This window comes from Chelonoidis abingdonii, chromosome 2 (assembly GCF_003597395.2).
Source record: "Chelonoidis abingdonii isolate Lonesome George chromosome 2, CheloAbing_2.0, whole genome shotgun sequence".
Lineage (NCBI taxonomy): Eukaryota > Metazoa > Chordata > Testudines > Testudinidae > Chelonoidis > Chelonoidis abingdonii.
This window is the reverse complement of record NC_133770.1, coordinates 183623653-183641533: the sequence shown is the minus strand read 5'-3', so window position 1 is coordinate 183641533 and position 17881 is coordinate 183623653. Positions and strand designations below refer to the sequence as shown.

The following is a 17881-nucleotide window of genomic DNA, read 5'->3' as shown; positions in this document are numbered from 1 at the left end:
GAGGACCAGTGGACTGTTTTTCATCTGGTCCTTTTCGTCTGGCTTGGGTACCCCCACCAGGAGTTAAAACTCCCATTGGCATAACCCTCAGGGCCATTGGAACATATAAGCCTTCCCACTGCATCCAAGGGCAGTCCCACGGAAGGCCCGGCCTTACTCCAGCCATCTTATTGACATCTGGGAATATTAACCACCAGACCAATACAGTAGTTAAAAATATTTATTTCTAAAGATATTTACCTTGACAGGCACAAAGCATTTCCCGATTTCACACAGAAATACATAAAACATGCATAGACCAATATGGCCCATTCTAATGTATATTCAACATGGTAAATATAAATGGATAATTTGTAGGAACATAAATATTTGTTAAAAAATTAAGCACATCATAAAATTCCATCAGCCCTCAGTCAGCAAATTCAACAATGTGAGTAAATTCACTGCTATAAACAGTCACCCAATATTAGCCTTTTGGTTTCATTTTAAACAACCCTCCGTCTCCACACATTTACATCACACAAGACGCTGAAGAAATCCTTGATCTAGCAACACTTTCTGTTACACATCAGAGTCAGTGGATTATTGGCAACCTGCAATACAGTACAAACCCTATTATTAGACCTTCAGTTGTCCTAATCTCCCGGTTATGTTAAACAAGATCATGTCCCCGTTGTCTATTATTTATGTGGAAAATTCCTTTCTTTATCCAAAACCTTGGTTAGCCAAATAAACACAACGTCTGCCCTGCCGTTCAGATGACTGTGGTTGTTCTAGTAAACCAGACCGCTGAAAAAGGCAAAGGGTTGTGGCTGATAAGTAAAGGCAATACTTTGTAAAAATACTTTTGCAGGAGTGCAATATACAGTATGTGAGGTAGACTTGTATCTATGCAATGAGTGCTGATTAAAGTAGAACAATGTCGTTCACTTTCCGTTTTAATTTATAAGTAAAAAAAATAGTCTCTCCTTTCAAATCTTGATTTCTCTTCTTTTTAGGAGTTTCTGTATCAGGTATTCCTTGCAACATCTTTTGGCATTAGTCTTTTTTTTCTCCCTGAAATCTGCCAAACTGATCAACAACACTCCATTTTATACCTTCTTTTCAGAAGCAGCATTCAAATGTTCCCTTTCTTCTTCTGACAGACAGCTGTCAATCAACGTTTGTTAATGTAACATGTCCAATTGGATTCCAGAAGTATGACCTGTTAGGTCTTTACTGCTTTTACCTTGTCCAAATATAAGATTTCTTTAGTTTCTCTTCTAGCTATTTTTGGGGTAGGGGTTAAGGAGTGGCTTAATATTTAGAACAACATGCCTTGCCATGTGAAATGTGAAAGTCAAAACAGAGCTTCGGCAATGCTCTATCAGTTATTGTTGATGGAGAAGGGTTAGGGTTGGTGATCTCCCCACTAAGAAGTTGTTTTCAGACTTTCCCAGATGCTTTGCCTTTTATGTGTTCTGTTATGCTTCAGCCTCTTTACTTCATGCAGTGCAGCCTTTAACTTTGCGATACTGAAGGAAGCTTTGATACTGTTACCAATGGCTTCTAGTCTGTAAAAACAAGAAAAACACCAAATACTGTTATAAAAATTGAGATCAATCTTGTGTGAATAATAGGGGTGTGTGTGTGTGTGTGTGTGTAAAATCAGCATTTTGATTATATAAATCTAAATCTAGATTTATGAGGTCAGGTCCTCACATGAAGAAAATTATCATAGATCCACTGGAGCTGTACTGATTTAAACCAACTGAAGATCCAGCCCATTAGATATTGTGGCAAGTCTGAAAACCCTAATCCCCAGAAATTGTGTGTATTCAAATTAAAAGATATTCTGTAGTTGTTGGCTACTTTTTACTATTATTGGGTTTTTTTTAGATTAAGTGGAACCCAGTTTTAGCGAATTCAGGTAACGGGTAAAATTTTCAAAAGCTCATAAGTGACTTGGACCCAGATCCACAACTTCCTAACTTCCACTGATTTAAATGGACATTAAGAGCTGAAATATCTTTGATGATCTGGGCCTCAGAATCCTAAATTTCATTTTCAAAAGTAACTTAGTCCCTTAGCACTCAGTTAAAGCAAGAGAACTTCTGCTCCTGTGTGCCTATGCCACTTTTGAAAATGGGACTTTGGCACTTTTGAAAATGTTACCCATAGTCAAATTCTGTTTAGAGAGAAATGGAATAAGTCATAAATTGCTTCAAGAATGGCAAGCTGTAAATTGCCTCACAGGAGGTGCTACTGCAAAGCTGTTCTTTGAAGAAGTGGGCTCACTGCATCATTTATGTCCTTCAACTGGGATTACACTGCATTGCAATATGGCCAGCTAATGCCACTCCACCTATTACATGAGGATCTTCAAGTGCTCTCTCAACATTAATTTAATGTAGCCTCAAAACTCCCAGGAGATAGGTTAGTATTATCCCCTTTTTACAGATAAGTAAATTGAGAAACAGAGAAGTTAAGTGAGTTGCCTGTAGGCACACAGGGTCTAATAGCGCAACCTTTACACACACATATTTCTACTCTTGAATCCCATTGAAGTGGCAAAATGGGGAATAGAACCCAGAAGTCCTAATTCTGAGGTCCTGTCTCTTTCCAACCTTACCCCTTTGTGTGGTAGTTTACAACGGCAGCATTTTGCACTCACTTTGCATAGGTTTATTTGACAACACAAGGGGCAAGGCTGTGGAGAATCAGACCCACAATGTTCTATAAAACCAGCAGTGCCTCACCGAATAGATGGCATTTTTAACTTGGGTACATGAATAATTTACATTTCAATAAATGTGAAGTATGCATGAAAAATCAACCCTGAATGAATTTCAGCTTCTCATTTTACAAGGCTAATAGAGACACATTAATTTCAAACAGTTCAGATCATGCATGAGCACACTAAAAATCGATGGATATTTCTGTCAAGATTTAATTTGCTCGTGTTTTGTTTCAGGTTGATGTTCTGCTAAGCCTAGAGCACACATAAGAAGTGAGCAGTACGGGGCTCAATAAGCTTAATTGTGCAAGGTAAGGATTTAAAGCTGGGGTGGCCAAACCATGGTTCATGAGCCACATGTGGCTCCTTTACAATTAAAGTGGGGCTTGCAGAGACCCCTCTCCCTTCTCCACATATCAGATTTTTTGTGGAGAAGCCCTCTACCTTTCAGCAGAGTGGTGGGGGAGGGGCTTATGCCCAGGGTGGAGGGAGGTCTCGGGGCCTGAGCCCTGCAGGGCGCATCTGCTGGGGTCAGGGGTTCAACAGGAATGGTGCTAAATCCCCGAGCCCCAGCAAGAGCCTCCTGTGGGACAGAAGCCCTGAGCCCGGGTAGATGGATCCCTGCTCTTGAACTTCTGAAGATTGTCTTATGTGGCTCAGAGGGTCAGTAAGTTTGGCCACCCCTGATTTATAGGATGAGCAACAATCAAAAGAAATAGTCAATGTTTTAGGGCTCCATTCTGCTCCCAGTTGAAGTCAGAGGCTGAACTCACACTGATTCAACTGGGAGTAGGAACAGTTGCTGTGTTTATACTTTATTGAAACTTCATCAGCCTGTTCAAGAGCGGGTACGGTAGCTCACCTTCTCATTTTCCTGCTGTTAAGTAGTCGCCTGCGCACACACTTCAGTCCAAATCCCATGCAATCTTCACCTTTGTTAAGGTGATCCCAGCCCTTCTCCATTGTGGACTGAGCCCTGTTTACATAAAAGAAAACAATATTGCTATTAAAAAACAAGACTTCAGTCTACCTGGTGACACTTTTACATGATCCATCTTCTTAAGCTAAGAAATGTTACAGAGGCTTCAGGGCCAGACTGCGGTATCCTTAATGATGCTGGTGAGTTGTCAGGCAAGTATTGCCCCTGACTTGCCTGGGACTATTCACCTGAGTAAATACTCACCAACATGAGTAGATATACCACAACCTGGCCCTTTACAATGAGTGCAGTTCAAAATTGATTACAATAATAATAATAATAGTAACCCACCAGAGTTCTTTTCCTGTTTGGCAGAAGTTCAGACACCTCTTGTCTTTTTGGTTGGCACATTGGCATCTCTTGCTAGATTCTGGTTGCTTCTGAGTGGTTGTATCTTCCAGAGACCGCCTCGATCGAGAAGGGCCACCAAGCCCATAAGGCACAGTCCGCCTATGATCAGAAAATCAACATGAAAGATATTAATTGAATTCATTGCCTTAGAATTGAGGGGTGTGTTCTGTGTCATCTTATCAATGGGATTGTTCTTGTGAGTAAAGGTTGCAGGACTGGGAAGGCTCTTTCGGTCATAAGTTTGATATTATCAGAAAAATTTGCACTGCAGCACTGTGATTACAGTGTCTGCTTCTGTGACTAATGCATTTTTAATCATGAATTAAGAAATATGAATCAATTTGCAATAGAATGCAACAGAACCTGACCTGTCTGAATGTTGGTAAATTGCAAGCACAGAAAGAATCAATTAAAAACAATTAGTGAGATCCTCAGCTGCCGTTAAAGGGCATAGTTCCATTGAAGTCAATATTCACTACATCAACTGAGGATCCGCTTCACCGTTAATGAGGAAAGTGTAAAAATGTAATGTATTCTGCACTGTACACAAGCCTACTATTCTATAAAATGTACTAATTCACGATGGGGTCTCCCAGCCATTCTTAAGACCCAGTGTGGTTTCACTGAATATAGTTAGTTATTTAGGGGCAGATTTTGCTCTGAAGAGACTCCCAAAGAAAATTACCACTCTGAGGGAATAAGGGTGGTAGAAACAAGACACCAGCATTTCACCCTTCTGTGCTTCTCAGTGAAAAGTATTTTATAGCATCAACCATCCTGTCCTAACTATGAAATAGTCTTGGTTGTATTTTAACACTTTTTAAGAATTGTGGAATGGCTAGAATTGCTGTGCCTAGTGTTAAGCTATTTGGTTCACCTATAAGGCCAAATCTTGCTTGCTTTCCTCACGTGAGTGGTCTCTCCATTAAAGTCAATGGGAACATTGGTGTGATTACAAGTATGAGATGCAGCTCTATATTAGTATAGAGGATTCTGTGCTAATACATACTGTTCCATCTTCAACTACTCATTCCTCTCTAGCATCTTAAAAATATTCCTCTAGAGCAGTGCATGGCCTTTTTAAACCTATTTTTCAACCAAAGTAAAATGCCTGCTAAAAATGCACAGGATTAATTGTACAGGATTTCACTTGGGCTGAGTACTGAAGAGCCCTCTAATGGCATGAACTCTTCAGATGCAGCCTATGAGCCCAGGTGCTCTCATTGACCATGCTGGTGCATTGGCTGCATGGAGGTGGTTATATTGGCTGGTGCCCCAGGGAGCCATTTTCAGTGGTGCCTCTTCAAAGAACACTGGGGCCCCAATGAAAGGGAACCATAGCAACTGGCTCACAACAATCGCCCCTAATGCCGGGGTGAACTGGAAGTTAGAGCGTTCCAAGGGTCCCCCCACTTACTCCGGGGTGTTGATCCAGATGATATCAAGGTGGCAGAAGTAGACACACTCCTTATCCATCAAGGAGGAGCAGGAGCAGCGCTTGGCCCTGCGCAGCGGCCAAGTGGAGCTAGAAGGACGAAACTCGGCGACAGAAGCGGCCGCAGCAGCGCTCAGCTCAGCGCCTAAGGTTGCAGGGGAGAGAGCGAGAGTAACGGGGTTAGCAAGCGAGTGACTCTGGGAGCACTTTGCATCGCAGCTGCTGCATCGAACTATTGGACCCAGGCGGCTCTGAGCCAGGCAAGCGCGCTGGCTGGAGCGCAGTGGTAGGAAGGGAGATTGATTGGTCCCGTAGCCATGTATCTATCTACTCACCCCCCGCCCTTGCCCAGATCTTTGGCTCCAACCAGGGTCTAGCAAAGCGGAATAGCTCGTGTGCATGGCTGAGATTAAATTTGTGTCTGAAACAGAATCGCCCTCCTCAGATGTACCAGGGCGCTGGGGGGCGGGATTACAACTCTCATGCTGTCTCCCTGCAGGACTCTGCATAGTTCTGGGAGCATTTAACTCAGGGGTTTACTGGGGGTGTTCAAAGGCTGGTGCATTTCTCTGCTTTGTCGTAAGGAGACACGCACCCAGCGTTCAAGGATTCCCCAGCCGTCAGACTGTAGTTTTCCGATTCCCCTCCGGCCTCCCTTTCAATGCTCGCTTGGGGAAGAGAGTTGGGATTGCAGGTGAGGGAGCCAGGGCAGTGAAGATTGCTCTGGGCGCTGGGGTCCTGCCTCCGGGACCTAGGCTATACTACCTGTCCCTTCCATTAACCCTCCCCGTCTTCCCCATGCGCAGGGGCTGTGGCCACTCCCTGTAGCATCTGTCCCCACTCCACCAAGGGGGTGGCTGCGTTTGTAATTCTGCATCAGAACTACCAGGTTTTGAAGCCTTCCCGCCTCCCTTTGACTGGGGCCACCCAGCTCCGGGGAAGACACGTTGTTTGGGGAGGAGAAAAGATGGAAAGAAATTAGCACACCAATAAGATCTGCTTTTCCTAACCAGGGTGTAGTGAATATTGACCAAGCAAGACTTCAGCGCTCCCCAAACCTGCAGGAGACTGCGGGACATAAAGGTTTTACTGTAGGATTTGGGGCGGGAGGTGATTTTTAAACCTCCCCTTAAGTTCCATTCAGTAGCGAGAGGTGACTGATTCACATCCATTTAAGAGCGTCGTAATTATGATTAGCAGCTTGTGCTGTGATTGCTGCTCTGCCCTAGCTAGTTAAATCATCTCTGAAGAACACAAAAACAAGTTATGGGGCGGAGGGAGCAAACCCTTTCTCGAGGTTTGCAGGAGACCTGGGTGGGGGGAGCCCAGGGAAAGCCCATTGCGGGACCTGACCTCGCTCCTGATTTAGTCCTGTGGACGTCTGACCCGCCGTGGGCTGTCTGGACCAATCCCCTGGAATCCCACCCAGGGGCACTGGAACAATTTGTACCGTGGCGATGCTGAGAGCCACTGACCTACACCGTAAACCTTGAACATGATGAAAGTCGCTCCATGGCTGGGGGTGCAGCAGCAGCCTGAGTTGCGGCACCTCTCATCCCACCTGGATATCAGCGGAGCAGCCGCGTTAGTGGTTAGCCCCCTGCACTCCGTCCTTGCCCCCCAGCTCACACCTACCTGTTTCCTGGGCTCCTGGGCAGAGCACGAACAGCAGGGAGAAAATCAGCTGTGTACAATCCATCCCGCCAACGTCAGCCGGTTGCTCTTTTGCAGCCACAAAGCACAAGCCACGAGCAGCGATTACGTCTCGACTGCAGAGCCCCGGGAGAGCTTTTCAGCAGAGGCGCCCTTGGAAAGGAAAGCTGCTCCCTTGGGACAGGGCGCGCTGCAAACCCAGTAACAGTCTCCAAAGCAGCACTAGCAAACCTAGAGGCTCCTTGTCCAGCGCGACTGCCTGAACGCTTCTGGCTTGGACAGCTCTCGCCAGCTCCCTTTTATACCGAATCCCCATAGACCGGGTAAACAGCTCCGACTTTATTTGATCCGGAGACAATGTTATTGTGTTATTAGTCACCGAGAGGCAACGTGCAGACCGAGATAAGGCCAGGCTGGAAAGGAAACCACTGCAAACTTCAGAGCGGCAGACGCCGTCTGACAATCCAGGGGCCGGGCTACACACTGGCAGGGTGGGCGGTGGGGAGTGGAGAGAGAGAGAGAAGGAAAATAAATAGCCCGGGCAGACCTACAAGAAAGAAACCTGAGGGCAAAGGGCGCCGACGGCATAGAGCCAGCAGGGGGAGCCCCTGTGCTGAGCCTCTAACACCTGGCCAGATGCACTGCTTCGGCTGTTGCCACCGTGCCCTCCCCACTCCCCTCCAAGGTAGCCATGTAGAAATCAGAAGTGATTTGTTTAAAAAGAAAACAGGGGCGCGGAAGAAGGGGTTCTCTCAAGCATCTGGCTAAATTAAAACCATCCTAAACCTCAGCACATTGACGCCCATGTGGTTCAACACCATCATCCTTTACTGGTCTAGGTGAAGAAGGCACAGTACTGCCTGAAAGACAGTGCTTGGCTCCTCTTTTTCAGTCATTTAATGGTGAGGGTTTAGCTGTTTCTAGGGAAAAAGGCAAAAACGAGTCTAGTTTTTGACGGGGAAAGGATGATATCCCTGCTCCAGCACCCCAGCTCCCTGAATCCTATAGATCCGGGGTTCCCAAACTGTGGTACTGGTGCCATTGGGAGTACACCAGACATCTCTGGAGGGGAAGCAGGAGAAACTGAGCAATGGTGGATTTTATTTATTGTGTTTTCATTTAGGCTACTCAAAAGAAGCTATAAAACTCTCTGGAATTTGTTATATAAAATAAGGTAGTTAATTTACTTCAAGCTGTATCAATGAGAACACAGATACACGGAGACCCTGAGGTACAGAGCCCTCACCTTCAGTCACCCTACAGAGCAGATTCAGTTGCCCAGCAATTGGCCAGTCTGAGCACAGAACTGAAGGGTGGGTTTTTTCAGTTGTATACCTTGCACTATAACTATATCTGTATGTGACCGTGAAATATGGACACAAGGCTAAAGACAGGTAGTGTTAAGAAGAACTCAAAGTGTTAGCAATGAGAAGAGTAGGGGTACACAGGCAATTGGTAGATCTGGAAGGGATAGGGTGACCAGCTGTCCTGATTTTACAGGGACAGTCCTGATATTTGGGGCTTTTTCTTATATAGGCTCCTATTACCACCCACCCCCTGTCCCGATTTTTCACACTTGCTGTCTGATCATCCTAGGAAGGAGGTCCACAATAAGAAACATTTGGGAACCTTTGCTGTAGATCATGCTCAGTCTTTTTGAGGGGAATTGGGAAGTGCAAGAAGCTGCCTCTCTCACTGAAGAATCAGGGTAGACTAGAGTGTCCCTAGTGATGAAAGGTCTCCAAGGAACCCACTGAGTTAAAGAAAGAAAGAAAGAACTAGTCTCCTTTTGTTTTGTTCTTTTATCCATTAACCCACAGATGTATTAAATAGCATTAAATGTAGGTCATTTTACTACATCCAGGCCACTGCAAAATGATATGCATACTTAACATCATATACATTTTAATAATAATAATTGTTAAAAGAGATTGCAAGGTCTTCAGAACAAGAACTATGTCTTTCATGAAATACCTAGGTATAAAATAGGAAATAGTCATTGTAATAAGAATGAATACAATAGCATTGCTGACAGACCTATTTTTTGTGATTTGGTTTTGGTTCCTTTAGAACATGCCTGTCCGGTTTGTTTGTCAGTATTTCTGTCACTGGGCATAGCAAGGATTATAGCAATGACATGGCATGGTGTGCATACCAGGGATGGATCATTGAACCCTCAGCTATTGACTTCATTAGGAGCAGGAGTAGGCTCCAAGTGCTGGTTTCTGATGTCCTATTTATATTGATGTCTCTTATTTAGACTCATGGTCTTTATCTGACAATTCAATACATTTTTAGTGATTATTGCTGGACACCAGGCCTTATTATAAAAATAAATGAAATCAGATAAACTAACTGAGATGGCCTTCATCTGAATATAGCTCACCTGAACAAAATACGTCTCTCATCAAATTTGCAGTGATAATATGGAAAATGTGCCAATTTTACCCCAGATAGATAGTTTTCATTATCTGTTTTTTTTTGTACTTCCCTATACTTAGAGACATTTCCTCAGTTATGGCAAATACCGAAGATGCTAAATGAAAATCTTATCTAAATTATCTCAGGGGAATGACAAGTTTTTAAATGCCATCATAGTACATTCAATATTTTTTCTGAACAGGAACTATCATGGTCATATTTGAGGATGTGACTACTGGAATAATAATAGGTTTCTATCTATATACGCAAACTACTACTACTGAATAATAATCCACCAGCAGGCATACATTTTAAAAATTGGATGCTTTCACTCCAGCACAGATGCCCAAGATGCAGTTTCCCAAGTAACTCTGGGTTGTTTGGCCAATAAACTGCTGATAGTATAAGAAGTATTAGTAGCACATTAAAACAATACACTGTATTTTCATTACTCTCCAAAAGTTGGGAAAGGAGGGAACTGCATTTTGAAAATGGAAAATGCTGACAGAACGACTGTGTGGGGTGGAAGATGTCTCTCTACTTCAATCAGTTTTTTTGTGTAACACAGAAGAAGGTACAACGTTGCCAGGTCTGTCACTTAAAGATGGTATTACACGTCAGCATTTTTTAATAAGAGATTTTTCCAAAATTGCCATTTCTCAAAGAATATTTCCAACACACCTCTGAACAACATACTAACCCACAGATTCCTTCCTACCAACACTACAAAAAGAAGGATTCTGCGTGGACTCCTCCTGAAGGTCAAAACAACAGACTGGACTTCTACATAGAGTGCTTCCGTCAATGTGCATGGGCTGAAATTGTGGAAAAACAGCATCACTTGCCCCATAACCTCAGCTGTGCTGAACACAATGCCATTAACAGCCTCAAGAACAACTCTGACATCATAATCAAAAAGGCTGACAAAGGAAGTGCTGTCGTCATCATGAATAAGTTGGACTATGAACAAGAGGCTGCTTGGCAGCTCTCTAACTCCACATTCTACAGGCCATTATCCTCTGATCCCACTGATGATTACCAAAATAAACTACACCATCTGCTCAAGAAACTTCCTGAAAAAGCACAGGAACAGATCTGTACAAACACATGCCTAGAACCCCGACCAGGGGTATTCTATTTGCTACCCAAGATCCATAGACCTGGAAATCCTGGACGCCCCATCATCTCAAGCATTGGCACCCTAAAAGAAGGATTGTCTGGCTATGTGGACTCCCTCCTCAGGCCGTACGCTACCAGCACTCCCAGTGATCTTCGAGACACCAATGACTTCCTGAGGAAACTACAATCCATCAGTGATCTTCCAGAAAACACCATCCTGAGCTACTATGGATGTCAAAGTTCCTCTACACCAATATTCCACACAAAGATGACTACAAGCCATCAGGAAATAGTTATCCAACCGATAATAGCACGCAAACCTGGCTGGCTGAACTTTTGTGTGGATTGTTTCCTCACCCACAACTATTTCAATTTGGGACATATATATCTTCAAGTCAGTGGCACTGCTATGGGTACCCGCATGTTCTCATAGTATGCCAACATTTTTATGGTTGACTTAGAACAACGCTTCCTCCACTCTCATCCCTAGCGCCCTCCTCTACTTGCGCTAATTGATGACATCTCATCATTTGGGCCCATGAAAAGAAGCCCTCGAAGAATTCCACCATTCTAAAATTTTCCACCCTCCATCAAGCTCAGCCTAGACCAATCCTACAAGCGTCCATTTCCTAGACACTAGTGTGCTAATAAGTATGGTCACATAAACACCACCCTATATGGAACCTACTGACCACATACACACAGCCTCCACGCTTCAGACCACAAACACACCGATCCACTGTCTACAGCCAAGTAATACAACAGCATTTGCTCAACCCTCAGACAGGAACAAGCACCTACAAGATCTCTATCAAGCATTCTTAAAACTACAATACCCACCTGCTGAAGTGAAAAAACAGATGACAGAGCTATAAGAGTACTCAGAAGCCACCTACTACAGACAGGCCCAACAAAGAAAAACGCACGCCACTACCATCACCTTCAGCCCTCCAACTACAACCTTTCAGCGCATCATCAAGAGATCTACAACCGATCCTGAAGATATCCCTCACTCTCACAGATCTGGGAGACAGACCATCCTCACTTACAGACATCCCCCCAACTGAAGCAAATACTCACCAGCAACCGCACACCATACAACATAAACACTTAACCCAGAACCTATCCTTGCAACAAAGCCTGATGCCAACTCTGTCCACATATCTATTCAATGACACCATCATAGACCTAATCACATCACCATGCCATCAGGGCTCTCACCTGTACAGCTACTAACTGATATATGCCATCATCTGCAGCAATGCCCTCTGCCATATACATTGTCAAACCGGACAGTCTCTTACGCAAAAGAATAAATGGACACAAATCTGACATGAGGAACCATAAACATTCAAAAACCAGTGGGAGAACACTTCAACCTCTCTAACCACTCAGTGACAGACTTGAAGGTGCAATTTTACAACAAAAAAAAACTTCAAAAAACAGACTCCAAAGAGAGACTGCTGAACTTGAATAATATGCAAATTAGATACAATTAACTTAGTTTGAACAAAGACTGGAATGGTTGGGCCATTACACCAATTGATCTATTTCCCCATGTTAAGATCCTCACACTTCAATGGGTCATCTCGATTATCACTTCAAAAGTTTTTTTCTCCTGCTATGATAGCTCATCTCAATTGATTGGCCTCTTACAGTTGGTATGGTACTTCCACCCTTTTGTGTTCTCTGTATGTATAAATATCTTCTGCTGTATTTCCAGTCTATGCATCTGATGAATGGACTGTAGCCTACGAAAGCTTATGCTCAAATAAAATTTGAGTCTCTAGGCACACAAGTACTCCTGTTCCATTTCCAAGAAGTACATCTATCAGTGCAAGATATTTTCTTCTTCTTCTGTCAAAATGCCTTGCTAGAACATATTGGGTTAGCTGGTGGAAATGGCATGTAGACTTGGAAACATTTTTTCCCTGGAGTAGCAAAGCAAAAACATCACGCGGTAGGGGTTTATTAAAGTGCCATTCAATTTTTCAAAAACAAAAATCTCTTCAGTGATTTATGGGAGGGTTTTAGATATTAGCATTGACAGAGATTTATCTATTCTGGTTCAGCAAGTAATGACAACTCTATTTCCTTTTAACTCTGGAACTAGCTGGGAATAAGCTGGCCCTGGCATCAGAGTGGACTCAGATTTAGGTCCAACTGAGCATAGATCCAAAGGAAAATTTCAGCAGCTGGGGATTACAAGGGCAAAGAAAGACTGCACACTCTTTCTCCCAGGCCATGCCCCATAGCCTGGGAGGTGTATGGCACTTCTATGCCATTCAAAGACTCTGCTTGAAAATGAAATTCCACACGGGATTAGATCCACTGAATTTTCAGCTGCTTTGCACCACTGGAGAGGCACAAACCAACCAGAGCTGGAGCTAGAATTTGACCCAGAGTCATTTTTTGCAACCTGGAAATCCAAGGTCACATTCTGGCTTCCTACTTACTCAATAAATCACTCCACTTCATATGAAGCACATCTCCCCCAAATCTTTAGTGAATAGATGGGCCTTGTTAACACATTAGGGCTATTTTGGAACAATTAGTGAGCTGAGAGTCTCTCATGGAGAATAACCTTTCAGCAGAGTTTTTTCCTTTATACTGAGGGAACGCCAGCTTCAGCACCTCCACTGACGGCAGCTTTGGCAATATAGTGTGGGGAGAAAAATCAACTAGACAGACAGGATCTGGCTCTAGAGTTCCAGCTGGGAATTGTCATGGCACTGACTGAATTTTCTGCAGGACATTTTGTCCGGTGTCAGAAATGAAAAATGCTGGCTTATCACAGAAACAATAAGAGGAGATTGCAAAACTGGTCCTTTGTGTCTAGAGAGCAAGAGAAACAACTTGTTGTTTTCTATGGATTTGAAACACAATATTAAGCAAAATGAAAGTTACACAATCCTTCCCTCCCTCATCAGGGTTGCCTCTCTTATCTCCTGGACTTTCCAGTCACTCTTTCACTTAGCCCCAGTCTTACTCAAACACCATGCTCAAGGCCTAAATTTAGGCCTATCATGAATCATCTCATCTGATGCCCACACAGCTTTCTTTCTGTTTACCCTCATTCACTCTGTCTACTGACACCTCTGCCACTGGCCTGCTCTGCATGCTTATTGGCCAGCTGAAAGGTGAGTTCATTGTCAACCAACCTTTCTCCTCACCTCCAATTAATGAGCTTCCTGGAAGGATATAGAAACCTCTCTCTCCCTACAGTTTTGGAGCCGGTAAGGTGTTTGGGGGTCTGGCCATAATGATTAGTGGATATTCCCAATTCAACACATCGCTAATAATTATGTGGTTCCTCCAAAGTGTCCAACCAATAATTCTTTCACACCCCAAAGCAACAGACAAAAAACAACCTCCCTCTCACTTTCCCACTCCATATACTCCTCGGGCAGGGCCGGCTCCAGGCCCCAGCGTGCCAAGCGCGTGCTTGGGGTGGCATGCCGTGGGGGGGCGCTCTGCCAGTTGCCAGGAGGGCAGCAGGTGGCTCTGGTGGACCTCCCGCAGCTGTGCCTGCGGAGGGTCCGCTGGTCCGGCGGCTCAGGTGAAGCATCCGCAGGCATGCCTGTGGGAGGTCCACCAGAGCCGCCGGACCAGCGGACCCTCTGCAGGGACACCTGAGGGAGGTCCACCGGAGCTGCGGGACCAGCGAGCGGCAGAGCTCCCCCCGCAGCGTGCTGCCGTGCTTGGGGTGGCGAAATGGCTAGAGCTGGCCCTGTCCTCGGGAGGAATCTATGTGCCATATTTTTGCTCCACCTGAGCATGGGGTAAGCATTCCTGAGATAGACCTTTAGCAACTCCTGACATAGATCTTTAGCAGCAGAATATAGACATGGAATGATTATCCTGTAAACAACACTTCTCTTGTAAAATGCCACCAAAAGGCAGGCATAAAGCGTGCGATTCAACCCGTTAGAGGCCAGCACAAAGGCCCATGCTCTATGTGCTCAGCCCTCATTTGTGTGTTTAAGAGGTGCGTAGGGGTGAACATTGTTATTACTGAGGAATGGAGAGAAGAGAAGAGATAGGAGAACACGCTGACACATTATCAGAAGTCATTTGGCACAGGCATTGTTAATGAGTCTTGGCAATCAACATGGTCAGCCAGAAAACAATGGACCAATGTGATGCCATGAAGAATCTAATGGGAAAATACACAAAGGCTGCCTCTACCATTAAGAAATTAGGTGCTGGGACTGTATTTTAAAATATAGTGAAGTGTAGATGTGTGTCACTGCCCTTTACTGGATGGAATCAGAACTGTCTAACTAATGGTGTGTCACATGCTCTAAATGAGGAGGAGAAATATGGTTTATCCCTATGTCACTGGAAAGTTCCAAGTAGCTGTTGTGTGGAGCTGGGTGGAACCACCAAGTTCTAGAGGGCCCCAATGTATCACAGTACCAATAAAGATTTCTTTTCTGTTTAGTTCACTATGAGCCAGTATTTAGCGCTCATTTTGGTTGCATAGTGTTGTCATACCATGGTGAGCCTGGCTTAGGGATCCGTGGTTAGTAAGGTTGGCAGGGGGATAGGTAGGGCTCCAACGGCTAAAGACTAGGGTGGTAGTGCTGGTGTTTGCTTTTATTGTGCTTATCATTTTGTTTTTCTTTTAAATGAGTGGAATTATTCTTTGGGCCATAATTGTTTGAGGATCTTAACAGAGATGGGGAGCCATTGTGATAAAAATAATACTAATAATTTAAATTATTTTCAAGCTTGCTAAAAATAAAAGAAGTGAACACTTGGGTGCAGCAGCTGAAATCCAAATCACCCTCTGTTGAAATGTAGGAGAATGTTGGCCGTACTGAACACCGTTTTCTGCTTCTTGGAGGGTCAAGGATGATGTCACCTGAAAAACAAACACAAAGATTCAAGTTTCGGAGAGATAGCTTTGTGTGTCCCCCTCCCCCTTTTCTTTTTTCACAGCAAAGAGCTGGGAATGTCAGGGAAATAAGTAACTAGGAACCAAATCAAAGATTAGGAAAGGGACACGTGGGAAGAGGAGAAGATTTAAATAGTCTGGAAACAGATAAAGAATCCATGGAGCTTTAGGTGGAAGGGAGTTTGCCAGTAACACCATTTCTCCATTCCCCTGCGTGGCACAGTTATCTCACCCGTCATAGCTTGGCTGAAGGGGGAGTTGTGCTATGGTGCCTCCTTCTCCCTTAAATGCAGGACATTGGGGATATTGAATGTACTTGATCCTCCTCCATCCCAACAAGCTTTAGAAGCTTCTTTCACCAGCCCCACAATTGCTAAAGAGAAGTAGTCCATTCCTCTGTTCCAGGTGCTCTAAGCAGAGTCCTCCTCTGCTTCCTCCCTGTGGACTTAGACAATGCTGGGCCCCTAGCACTCTCCCTCTACCCTAGTCATCATGTAGATGACAATGGGTCACCCCCCCCCACTACCCCCAACTCCTGAGGAGTAGCCTAATATAGTCCCCCATCACCATGTAATCTGAGACCCTAATTATGTTTGTCATTCTAGCTATTTTTATTTATTAGTTGTATTGTAGTAGCCCTAGGAAATCCACGATCCTGTTGCACTAGATGCTGTACCAAAAAGTCTCAGTCCTCCAACTGTTGGCATTATAAACAATTGACCACAGAATTGTGCCAGGAAGGCCAGCTTTGATTTCTCTTTCCAACTACTGTATGTAACTTTCTTATATGGAAAGGAATTGATAGAGAATCTTTCTGTCTGGATGCTGGGCGTATTGACTCATATTCCACCCAAAGTGAGACAATGGCTTTTGTAGGGTTGCCCAACAAAATTTTACAGACCTAAGAGGATGACATACTCTAAACCAGGGGTCCCCAACGTAGTGCCTGCGGGCACTATGGTGCCCACCGAGGTGTCTAAGTGTGCCCACGTACTAGCCGGCGGACGAGCAGCTGCCGAAATGCCCCCGAGAAGCAGCGTCATCCAGAGGTATTGCTGACAAAATGCTGCTGATTTTCGGTGGCATTTCGGCAGCAATGCCTCTGGATGACACTGCTTCTAGCTGGCATTTCGGCGGCAACGCCTATTGACATTGCTGCTTGTCGGCAGCATTTCGGCAGAGGCTTGTCTGCCATCACAGTCCTCTGTGGCTCATCATCTGGCACCCACTAGACGAAAAAGGTTGGGGACCACTGCTCTAAACATACCTTTTAAAGAAGCATCCAGACTTTTGCTTTTTAGAACTTACCTCCTGACAGTTATGCCCATTCCTAGGATTTTCTGTTGCTTTGTTCAAAAAGGCTAGGCCTTTCATTTTGTACAATTCACTGGTGGCAGAATTTTCTTAGAACTCATTTTTAGTAGACTTTTAATGTTTCTTTTCAAATTCCCAGGTTCTCTTCAGGTTATATAATCCTCCCCTCTTTTGTGTGATTATGTCTCCAAAGATCCAAAACAATACATAATTTTTAATCCAACCTGTTCTCCCCTTTTCTCCTTGTATAAGGGATTCATGGAGATTAATTTAATTAGCAAAGGCATTGTTCAGAGAGTGGTGCTGGAGATAATTCTTTTGCATCAATAGCCCTTTCCCTAGAGAAGTTAGCACCTTTTGTGATTGTGAGACAGTTTGCACTCATTCTAGGATTAACTGGGCTTTGATGCTTGCTTGCTAGTTCCAGTGGTGTTTGTGAGTTTTGTTTTTTTAATTTTTAATTATTTTTTTTGTTAGAGCTATCTATGCACATTATGCAACATGAAATATGTTTACAGTTATAGGAGTTGGTATTTAAAAGACGTTTGGGGAAATGCTCCACTGAATATGGCCCTGCTTACCCTTTATTGAATGGTCGCCTCTTGTGAAGAGGAGACACAGCCTAGTTGGCTGCCTTTACCTGTCTCCAAAGCAGTGGAAACTCCTGCTCCACCTCCAACTTCATTGCCACCAGAGTTTCCTAAAATTGTCTCATGGAAACTAACCCAAACAAACCAATCTTCTCAGCATAGCAGAATTATCCGTTGACCGTTTGAGCATTTGGAATTTAAGGAATGAGGCCATCTTTAAGAGCTCTCTCTGAATAAGCAATTTGGAGCTCTGGCTATACAAGGAAGTTTTACCCAAACATTTCCACGTGGGCAACCACCAGATTCAGCAGAACTGGTGTTAATGCTGGTGGGAACTCTAGTGCAAACATGACTGGCAGCTGGATCCATTTTTTTTCCATTGGGTCAGTTAAACCTGCTTTTC

At 44.1% G+C, this 17881-nt stretch overlaps 1 protein-coding gene across 1 annotated transcript; it reads right to left on the bottom strand.

Annotated features, from left to right (window-relative positions):
• Positions 1-251: 251 nt before the first annotated feature.
• EDN1 (endothelin 1) lies at positions 252-7498 on the bottom strand. The gene is made up of 5 exons (XM_075061956.1): positions 7111-7498; positions 5464-5626; positions 3987-4145; positions 3579-3692; positions 252-1553 (listed from the first exon to the last, which is right to left on the bottom strand). The coding sequence occupies exons 1-5, from the start codon at positions 7178-7180 to the stop codon at positions 1412-1414; spliced, it is 648 nt and encodes a 215-aa protein (XP_074918057.1). The 5' UTR covers positions 7181-7498; the 3' UTR covers positions 252-1411.
• Positions 7499-17881: the final 10383 nt, after the last annotated feature.